The sequence below is a fragment of the Wyeomyia smithii genome, chromosome 1 (assembly GCF_029784165.1).
Source record: "Wyeomyia smithii strain HCP4-BCI-WySm-NY-G18 chromosome 1, ASM2978416v1, whole genome shotgun sequence".
Classification (NCBI taxonomy): Eukaryota; Metazoa; Arthropoda; class Insecta; order Diptera; family Culicidae; genus Wyeomyia; species Wyeomyia smithii.
This window is the reverse complement of record NC_073694.1, coordinates 11,737,017-11,748,656: the sequence shown is the minus strand read 5'-3', so window position 1 is coordinate 11,748,656 and position 11,640 is coordinate 11,737,017. Positions and strand designations below refer to the sequence as shown.

The 11,640-nt window shown below is 43.1% G+C and overlaps 1 protein-coding gene across 1 annotated transcript in view; it reads right to left on the bottom strand.

Moving 5' to 3' along the window:
- LOC129717457 (CAD protein) overlaps positions 1–11,640 on the bottom strand; it is a 107,199-nt gene that overhangs the window by 37,134 nt on the left and 58,425 nt on the right. The window contains exons 3-4 of the mRNA XM_055667357.1: positions 3,958–7,520; positions 3,788–3,892 (exon numbers count right to left, since the gene is read on the bottom strand). Of these exons, the coding sequence (XP_055523332.1) occupies positions 3,788–3,892; positions 3,958–7,520 (3,668 nt within the window). The remainder of the gene's footprint in view (positions 1–3,787; positions 3,893–3,957; positions 7,521–11,640) is intronic.

Genomic DNA, 11,640 nt, shown 5'->3' with positions numbered 1-11,640 from the left:
TCATCCTCAACTACACACACTGTTGTAATTTCATGTCTTCACTTTCAACCAACTTTTAGATTATATCACAGTTGAAATGAAGTTTTTCTTGTATTCAACGAGCATGAGCTGAACATCAGAAACGGATCACCGTTAGTTGGTTACCGGACCAGAATAATTTTCGAGTTTCAAAGGATGCAGATGTGGATTGGATGGAAGTTTTTTTGACCAAAAAAAGTTAAGTAGTGTGACAATTATGCGGTTATTTACGTTATGTGACAAAACAACTTGGTATTTTTACGACTTTTTTCAAACAAACATAAGCATATTTTTTATTTTTTCAGATTTAAAAAGTACATACTATTTTATAAATTTCCCAATTAAAAGCACGAAATCCATAAAATGTCGAATGTTACAATTATGCGATTATGGGCAGTTTATAGGTCAATTTTTTGCGTATTCCGTACGGTGATGATTAAGAGCAAATAAACTACGGTGTCGAAGTTGTCGAATGGGTACATAAAAGTTCAATTTAGAAAACAGTACTGCTGAGTCAACGTTCTGCGAAACGATATCGTTTACAAATGAAGCCATCGCGTACTCTCGCCGTTCTTTTAATGTTTGAATGTCAATCAACATGCAGCGTGCTTCATATGACGGAAGACGATGTGCGGTCCAACCTAGCTTACGAAGAGCATATAGTAGAAATTGCTTTTGTACTGATTCTATTCTTTCTTCATGCACGCCAGGACGAGGAGACCACACAATGCTACAGTATTCCAGTATTGACCTCACATAGGCAATATACAAAGTTTTGATAGTGTACGGGTCTTGAAAATTGTAGCAGAAGCGTTTGATAAACCCTAACATGCTGCTTGCCTTGTGTATGATAGTGTTATAGTGGTCGATGAAATTAAGTTTAGAATCTAAGATTATTCCTAAATCCCTAACTTTATCTCATTTCATCACATTCTGATCCCCAAATGCGATTACAATTTTGGGCGTTGTTAATTTTCTGCTAAAGGATATTACTTTGCATTTTTTTACATTTAATTCAAGTAGGCTTTTCTTACACCAGATGTAAAATGTGTGGATTTCATTCTGAAATACATTGTGGTCTTCTTTTTTATTTCCAAAAACAGCTTCATGTCGTCGGCATATATTAGAACTTTGATATTTTTGAGGATGAAGAAAATGTCGTTTACGTACAAAATAAAAAGAAGTGGGAGCCTTGGGGAACACCTGATGTAACTTGAATGGGATTTGACTTTTTTCCATTAAATTTTATTATTTGTTGCAAGTGAAACCGCATAGCTGCACATAGCTTCTGCTGTTGTTCATTGTCGTTACCGGTGCCGGCTATAGAGGTAAACGTCATCTGGAGCAGAGAGACCATTTAATTAATCAACTCCAATTGAGTGTATTTCCAAACCTATTCCAAGAGATACATTGACATAAGACAGGCTGTCGTATTCTACGTTAACTTTGCGGTCGTGACTTATAAACAACCTGTTCAACTTTTTAGCAAATCTCCCGAATATTCACATTCCAACTTTTAACCTATTAATTGACTGTGATGCTAAAATCATGTTATTATTATTGTATTATTGGATTTTTTAATACATTTGTTAGTTTATTTATTCCAGATATTTTTTATCTATTTTACTGTTTTCACTGTTCCAACTGAAAATTGCCTGTTTTTCGATTATTTGTCTTTTTAAGCTTAGATAGTTTTAGTCGTCAAACTTTTGGCGTTTTTTGATGTTTTCACAATTTATTCACTTCAATAAAAGCTAAAGTTAATGGTTAGCCGATTTCACGTTTATTTAGCCTGGCGACTTTACCTTCTCAATCTTTTTGATATTTTTATATTTTGTGGTCTTTGTTTCCCGAAAATATCGCGCATTCTTTTTCGTTTTTTTTCGTATGCACTATGCTATTAATATAGTTTTTGTCAGTTGTTTTGTTTTTGTTAGTTCGTGTTGAATTTGCTCTCTGTTTATTTAACCTTTTCTCATAGTTTTTAACTTAATATATTTGTGCCTGCTGAATCAAACGAAAAATCTTTGTGTGTCGTTACGAAAACCGTAAATTTAAGCCGATAGAAATGTAAATCAATAGCACATTTTGTGGGATTTGTTTCGTGTCGGATAGCTATAGTGTTTTTCGTGCGACCTGCCAGAAAATTGAAAATCATGGCTACCCAGAGTGGTTATTAGTAACAAGTTATAGTTGGAGAAAAAGTTTGATATTTGAAACGAAATGCCCGCCATGTGATATTGTATATCAGGTAATCCATAAAAATCGTGGAGAGCGGCTGTTGCATGCTCAGTTTGCTAAGCCAAATACGTGTGCAAAGTTTCATTCAAATCAAAAATGGTCGATTAAATTTTCGCGTATTTACAGGTCATTTGAAATGATTTTGCTCATTAGTATAAAAATGTTTTTATTTCAATTTGTTTCGTTTTGTTGTTAAAAAGAGTGATTTACATTTCGTTTCATATGTCCGTCTGCTTTTCAAGTTCAACCAACTTTTTCATCTAACATTTTTATTGATTTATTTGTTTGATTTTCGATGTTTTTACAAATAATTTGTAATTGTTTTCCGTTTCCTAGCTTTTTTTTGAATATTATCCTTTGGTTTTCGTTGATTCAAAATTATTTTTATTCACTCTTTTTTTTAAATTGTTTTGCTTATGGTAACTTATTTTTATTTGTTTTATTATTTTGTTGTTGTTTTTGTTACGCTAACAAAACGTCTGAAAAGCCTAGGTTTGTTTTTAACAACTCAAACATTAAGACACCTCTGCCGAACGATCAATTTGGGTTATTTGGGATTTCTGATTTATATATATATCAGCTAAAAGAGTGTAATTTTCTAGGCAAAACGTGATTTTCTTAAGTTTTATATTATTGTTCTTCGATTTTTAAATTAAGAATAAAAATCGTTCCAAATCGCTACAAAGACAGTTGGTGGGCGAACTGTCACTGACTGTTTTGATTCGGAATTTAAAAATTCAAAAAGCATAGAATTTTTTTAAAAATAACGTTTGCTTAGAAAATGCAGCTCTTTCAGATGATATAAAAACTGGTATAGCTAAACAACCCAATTATAAGTTCGAGTCTGAACACAACTGAAATTTTTTTAAATGAATTTTTCCCCTGGAGCCAAATAACCAGAAGCAATTGTACTTACTAATTTGAACTGCAACAATCAAACACGAATAGACAATTCCATCTATTATTTTTTTACTATCAACTTAGAAAACACTGTAAATAATGCTACTTTTGTTTACTTGAAGAAGAACAACTATCAATTTAAACCATAGAGTAAAAGCAATTTTCCAGAGGGGATTCACTGCTGTCAAATTTCATACATGTGTGCGTTATCGCAGATCAACTCTGGTCCATGACGTTTGTTGGTCCATGACGTTTGTAACTATGAACAAAAATGGGAGAAAAATATCACTACACAACACATTCATGAAAGTTTTCCGCGGTTTCTCGCGTTTTGATAAAAAACGTTCCAATTCTATAATATATCACACCGATCAATTTCATGACTAAAAAGAACAAAAACCAAAACAAACGCCATGTTGCTGAATATGTTGGTTACACGATGTTTGACAGATAGATCCCCCCTGCAATTTTCCATGGTAAAAACTCCGCTTGCTCGATTGCAATGCAAGCGTCAGTCTGGGTTTGAAACATTTCACCGAAGAATATTTCAATGAAACATTTCATCCTCGTATTTCGAATGCCGCCACGCACAAAACGAGTAATGAAGAAAATTAAAAAAAAAACTCACATCCACTCCATGCTCGGTGTAAAAATCTCCGGTACCCATCGAAGCGTACAGCTTGTAGCCCATCTTGTGCAGCACCCGAATGCTCGGCAGAAGTTCCATTTTGTGCTGCAACGAAAACGGGGCAAATTAATAATTCACTTCCCATCATCTTAGCTCACTAATCGGCCTACCTTGAAGCTTCCAATACTCAGCAAAATGGCCCGTTTCGGAATCTGAAATCCGGTAGACATCATTGCCTTCAGATACGCTTCGTATCGATTGTCACCGAAGCAGGCAACCTCGCCAGTTGATGCCATCTCCACACCCAGCATCACATCCGCTCCAGCCAACCGAGAAAAACTAAACTGTGGCACCTTCACCCCTACCTTTCCACACCCGTGCAGGACATCCACCGGCTCAACACTCAGTCCCACAATCACCTTGGTAGCCATGGCCACGAAGTCATGATTCAGCGTTTTAGACACAAACGGGAACGAACGGGAAACGCGCACATTACACTCGATCACCTTCAGCTCATTATTTTTGGCAATCAGCTGCATGTTGAACGGTCCGGTAACATCCAGTAGGGCCGCAATGTCGCGTGCGATCTGTTTTATCCGCTCAAGCGTCTCCGCGTTGATATCCTGCGGTGGAGTGACCAACGTTGCATCACCGGAATGCACCCCGGCGTTCTCCACGTGCTCGCTGACTGCCATGCACAGGATCTCCCCATCCGCAGCAACCGCATCCACGTCGATTTCTTTTGCTTCAACCAAAAATTTAGAAATTACCACCGGGTGTTCCTTGCTGACGTCCGATGCGTGCTTCAGGTAGGTTTCTAGATCCTGGTTGGAGTAGGCGACATTCATCGCCGCTCCGGATAGCACGTAGGAAGGTCGCACCAGACAGGGATAGCCAACTTCTTCGCAAAATTCGATTGCCGATTCTAGATTCGTGAGCTCCTTCCAACGGGGCTGCAGAATACCCTTCCGATCGAGCATTCGTGAAAACTTGAACCGATTCTCGGCACCATCCACCGACTCGGGGGTGGTACCCAGAATCCTCGCCTGCTGCCGATGTAGATCCATCGCAATGTTATGCGGCAACTGACCACCCATCGACAGGATGATACCTTCCGGTTGCTCTGCATCATAAATGTCCATCACAACCTCGAAAGAGATCTCCTCAAAGTACAGCCGATCACACATGTCATAATCGGTACTAACCGTCTCCGGGTTGTAGTTAACCATGATCGTTTTTCGCCCCAGGTTGCGCAACTCTCGCAAACATCCAACCGCACACCAATCGAACTCAACGGAACTACCAATCCGATACACTCCAGAGCCGATGACCATCGTGTACTGCCCGGGAAAATCGATATCATTTTCCGTCGCATTGTAAGTCATATACAGATAGTTAGTAGAAGCAGGCCATTCCCCCGCCACCGTGTCAATCTGTTTCACAAACGGCAGCACTCCCGTTTCCTTCCGCTGTACTCGAACCGCCAGCTCCGTACTCTTGATCAGTCCAGCGATCTGCTTATCGGAAAATCCGATTTTCTTCGCCTCCAACAACAACTCCCCGCCCGGAATGCTGGACAACTTTTCCAGTCGGTCGGTGAAATTAATAATGTTCTTCATCTTCCTCAGAAACCACCGATCAATCTGCGTCAGCTCGTAGATCCGTTCCACCGTGTAACCGGCCTTCAGGGCCGCCGCCAGTACAAACATTCGCTTGTCGGTCGGTTGCTTCAGCTCCTGCTCGTTGACCGTTTCCAGGTACGGATCGAACCCGTTAACATTGTCCACCATGCGCAGTGCCTTCTGGAAGGCTTCCTCGAATTTTCGCCCAATGGCCATCACTTCCCCAACGCTCTTCATCGAACTACCAATGTGCTTGCTGACTCTCGTGAACTTGGCTAGGTCCCAACGGGGCATTTTCACTACGCAGTAGTCCAAACTTGGCTCGAAGCACGCTGTTGTAACGCCAGTGACGGAGTTTCTAATCTCCGGTAGTGGAATCGAAAGCGATAGTTTAGCAGCCACGTAAGCCAGTGGATAGCCGGTCGCTTTGCTAGCGAGAGCCGAACTACGGGAGAGTCGGGCGTTTACCTCTATGATGTAGTATTCCTCCGAGTACGGATTCAGTGCGTACTGGATGTTACACTCGCCAATGACTCCAAAGTGGCGAATTACCTTGATCGCGGTCGATCGCAGCATATTGTACTCACGGTTGGACAGTGTTTGCGACGGAGCAACCACGATACTTTCACCGGTGTGAATTCCCAGAGGGTCCACGTTCTCCATGTTGCACACCGTTATGCAGTTATCGTACGCATCACGGACCACTTCGTACTCGACCTCTTTCCAGCCCTTCAGCGATTTATCGATGATCAGCTGGTTGGAGTGGGCAAGCGCTTGCACTGCTAAGAGTTTCAATTCCTCGCGATTGTTAGCAAATCCGGATCCTAAACCACCCAGCGAAAAGGCAGCCCTCGCCATAACCGGATAACCGATCTTATCGGCAGCTTCGATCGCTTCCTGCACCGAGTATACCGCAGTAGAAGGCGCCACTTTCTCGCCGATTTCCGCAACTCGCTCGGCAAAAATCTTACGATCCTCGGTTTCGATAATCGATTGGATTGGAGTGCCCATGATTTTAACCTTATACTTCTCGAAAACTCCAGCTTTCTCCAACTCGATTCCGCAGTTAAGGGCCGTTTGACCTCCGAACGTCAACAGGACCCCTCCCGGCCGTTCTGCCTTGATTACTTGCTCCACGTATTCCGGTGTCAGCGGTAGAAAATACACCTTGTCTGCTAGACCCTTGGAGGTTTGAACGGTGGCGATGTTAGGATTGATCAAAACCGTCTGGATGCGTTCCTCCCGCATTGCCTTGATCGCTTGCGATCCCGAATAATCAAACTCACCGGCTTGGCCGATAGATAACCCACCCGAACCAAGCAGCAGTACTTTCTTCGGTCTACTGGAGTCGATCTCGCGCTTGGGCTGATACTTCAAGCTGTGGATTAATTTCTCCTTCACCAACACCACACCATCAGTCGTTCCCATTTTGTATTCTCTAACCGTGTCCAGAAACACATCGAAGAGTACTTCCAGATCCTCCGGTCCGGCGGTATGCTCCGGATGGAATTGCACACTGAAGAAGGGTTTACTTTCGTGCACGATCCCTTCATTCGTGTGATCGTTGATGTTGGTGAACAGTTCTTCCCAACCAGTCGGCAGAGCCGAAGCATCAACGGCGAAGCCGTGATTCTGCGACGTCATGAAGCATCGTTTCGTTCCCCGGTGGATGCAGGGCAGATTGTGACCCCGATTGCCGTACTTCATCTTATACGTACTACAGCCGGCAGCCGTCGCGAGCAGCTGATGTCCGAGGCAAATACCGAAGATCGGTTTAATGCAATCCGCCCCAAGCAGCTGCCGAATGTTGTCCACCGTAGTCTGGCACATCTCCGGATCGCCCGGACCATTGCTCAGGAACAACCCATCGAAGTTGGCTGGATCGAGCGTCGCGTTCCACGGTACCACGTCCACCCGGGCACCCCGATTGACGAAGCAGCGCACCTGGTTCAGCTTAAGGCCACAATCGATGGCGCAGATACGCGGCGAACCGGTTTCGTTGTAGGTGATTGGCTTGGCCAGCGACACTTCGGCGACCAGATTGCGCAGATTCTGGTCGGAGAAGGCCAGCCGGAGGGATGGACCTGCGAGGTGACCCTGGACGATTTTACCTGAAAACAAAAATGTAAAACAATGTTAAAATGTGGTGTTAAATAGTCTGAAATATTTGAATGGTCACCTATAAATATAATGTTGCTTTATATGTTTGATATAGTTTGGGCTTGAGCTTAAGTTTGAAAATGACCTTAAAATTGTTGAAAATTAACATAAGAGTAAAAAGCTAGAAGGCAATAAGAAATACACTAAGGTCGCTTTTCACGCGGTTTTTTTTTCACGCTGGTTTTTTCTCAAGCGGCTTTTTTCACGCGGATTCCGAAATTTAAGCGTTTTTTTTTTACGCGGCACGTATATCCCGCGTAAAAAGCAACTTTAGTGTATTGCAGAATGTCCAACTCATCTTAAGGGATAAAGAATCAAAGAAATTATGACCATAATTACAAAAACTGTCTTAAAGGTGACAAAAATATACAAATACAATACAAAAAAATAACAAAAAGTTAATGTTAGAAACGTTGTAAAGATGTAGAAATGATTATACAAATAACAACGAAACAGACAGCAAAAACAATGGCAATAAAAATGAAATGAGTGACGGAAAAACGATGAAGATGGAAAAGGAAAAAAAATTTATGACAATAATGATGACAACGGGGATGGTTCAAACGACGATAGAAATTTTGAAAATATAGGAGAAAAATATAATTAAAAGAATAAAATATGATAACAAAAACGGCAATAAAACTATAGAAGAGGTAACAAACGTGATAACAAAAATGCCAAGAAGGCTGATAGAAACTAGGAGCGAAATTGATAGCATGACAGCTAGTTGTCATCTAGAGTCGTGTGCATTAAGTCATCACTGTATATTACAGTCAAACCTCCATGAGTCGATATTTTCCTGAACTCGATGAAATTTTCAGTCCCTTCGGTTCCCCATACAAACTCACCCCCAGTAGGTAATTCGATATTTCTACCACTCGATGGTCGCATGGTGACAATGCGAGTTGTTTGGTTTCCATGAGCCGATATTGTTTTTAAAATTCCACGTTCTCTAATGTGAAAGAGTATTTCAATGGAATTGCGATTCGCACTGAAGATGAAAAAATTTAAAAAAAATAAACAGGGTATAATGTGCTGACTGTTGTTTATCTGCAAATGCTCATTTTATCATCTGCAAATGTTAATACATGACATCAAAAGATGCTAGAATTGCATAGCATAGCATAGCATATTTGATCGCCCGTGTGTTGCCCGCGATTGACGCGATTGAAATTGTACAAAGAACCGTCAAAATGGTGCCTAGGAGTAGCAGGCCATTTTCAGTGTACAACTCCTGGTAATCTTTCTTTTCATTGGTCAATAACGTAACTGGCCACGCCCGATGCAGATCAAATGAGGAAGGGATCTCGGGAGTGATAGTTTAATACTTGTTGCTACAAGAGATCGATGAATCCTCTGCATCATCTACAAGTATCAACGGAAGGAATTAGTGTTGGTGGAAAGGAAATAATCTGGATCCATCGAGGTTGATGGTGCGATCTTTCCTACACCAATTCGCGTACGATATGGTTACTTCTCGGTTTCTGGACAACCGGCCACCAGGAGACGATATAAATAGAACCGCGCCACGATCGCTGCATACAGGAGAATCGATGTTTCTAGTTATCTTCGGCAACCTACCAATCGTTATCACATGGTATCACACCAAACAATATAATCCCGATATTTATTGCGAAAAATTACGATATTTTGTCGCGATTAATTCCAGTTTTTTTGTCGTGATTAATCAACTTATTACGATGTTTATCGAACGAACGAAACCTACTCTGAATCACAACATGCTGGAATAGAACCAACGGGCAGGCTTGCCAGATCTACGGATTTATCCGTAGATCTACGGATTTGTTCACTTCTACGGAAAAACATTTATATGGGAAATCCGTAGAAAAGAGGGAAAATCAGGGGAAATCCGTAGAATCTACGGATTTTAACGAAATAGTTCTGGCGACGCTGCCAACGGGCGAGCAGTCTTCAAATAAATGATTTGGTACACCTTGGAAGTCACAATACACCGAAAGCTCCCAAAGCTCACCCGGGCCGAAGACGCGTTTACACCGGAGCATTATGCGCGACCGCTCTATCCGGTCCCGGTGCCCTGCTCACCTTTAGGCAGTTGGCGATCACGAGGAGTTCCTCATTCGTAACCCTAACCTCTCCCTAAATCTCGACGCGGCTGTCGTCGCACACGGATTGGATGTTCGGCAGGTTGGCCGACCATCCCTGGTCTGTGTCTTAGATACTGGAACGTCGGACGTAAGACTCGACTGACGGAGGCCAAGATCAAGGCTCGTGGCGTGGAAAAAGTCCCCCGATGATGAAAAATGGTTCACTATAGTGAGCGGATCAGAGCGGTTCCGCTCACTAAGATGAAGTTTCTTTTTAACAGCTCACTAGCTCTTTTCGTTCCTACATAATTTTTGGTTTTTATCAGCGTAGCTAATTATCAGACACCGCAAGCAAGAGCCAGGTGAAAGCTTTACACCCGATTTGCCAAGCGCAAGGTCGCGCGCAAAATTACAATAGAACTCCCAGAAACAAGCTGCCACCAAACGTCTGCCCTGATATGCATGACCTGCATTTCTCATCAACCAACCACCAGCCAGCCGTAAGAGCATGCAAAAAAAAACAACTTGCAACAGTCCATACACAGGTACACGGGTTGGCTAACGCCGAGTACGCACACGAATGGATGTGGAACGAAAAGAACGAAAGAACTGATTCACTGATCTGGCAATCCGCTCGCAGGCTGTTCAAAAGATTCAGTTCTTTAAAAGAGCGAAATCTTTCGCTCTCAGAAGAACTGGTTCTTCCGATGGCTCTTTTGTTCAGCTCGCAGGCAATCCGCTCGCGATCAGAAGATTTCGACCTTTTGAAGAACTGATTTTCTGATCAGCTCGCGAGCGGATTGTCTGCATAGATTCAAAAGATCAGTGAACCAGTTCTTTCGCTCTTTTCGTTCCACTTTTCGCGTGCGTCCCGGCGTTAGCCAGCCCGTGTGCTGTGTGTGAACTGTGGCAAGTAGATTTTAAATTTTTTTCCCGCGGCTGGTGGATGGTTATGCATAGGAGAGCAGGCAGCCGGCGGTAGCTATTTTCTGGGAGTTCTATTGCAGTGTCGTACGCCGCTTTGCGCTTGGGGTGTGAAACATTCATATGGCTCTCGCTTGCGGTGTCTGATCAACAAAATCAGCTTCAGCTTTTTGCTTGAAGTAAGGGGTGAGTTACCGCTCTTTAAAAAAGAGCGATAGATCACTCACTCACTTTGAAGAGCCAGCTCTTTAGATCAGTTCGTGAGCGGATTGCCCACCTCTACTCCAGCATCGCTGGTGATCGCTCTGCAGGCGCCAGCGCGCCTTTAGTCTTGGCCGTTACGATCCTGTAGGTGTTACCCCACGAGTTCGTATTGGCACTCGCGCATAGCCTATCGAAGCAAGCCCTCTAGCTTGCCTTAATCGCACTTTTTAGTGATATTGCAGAACCAAATGCTGCGTGGCACTCAATCCTCTGTTTGTCTGTGCGCGCACGCTGCATGCTCCGTCTTGCACGGAGGCACGCACTGCGGAGGTCCGCTTTCGCATCGGTCCACCAGTAAGCCGGTGGCTTCCCATTCCTAGGTTGGCGGGTCCTAGGCATGATGGCGTCGAACGCCCGCGATAGTACTGTAACTAGTTGGTCAGCAGTCGGGTAGAGCCAACTGCCTCCATTGCCCTCTCTACTCATTGCTTCTTCGAATACCTCGGCATCGAAATGCGATGTCTTCCAACCGCGAACGGTGTGAGTTTTACCCGTCACTTGCCGCCTCGCGTTGTTTTCTACACTAAAGCAAACCGACTGGCGATCGTTATTGGTGTAGCCATCGTCTACCCTCCAGTTCGTGATCAGTCCTGGGCTGGAGAACGTCACATCGATGATCGACTCTGCACCGTTTCTGCTAAATGTACATTTGGTCCCAACGTTGGCCAGATCTGAGTTGAGCTTTGCCAAAGCCTCCAACAGGATCTGACACTTCTGGTTCCTAGAGCGACTTCCCCGCTTTTGGTCGAGAAAAATGAGGGAAGTTTGAATTCATTTTCAAGTGCATAGCACCATTTTCATTGCATCAAAGTGGTAT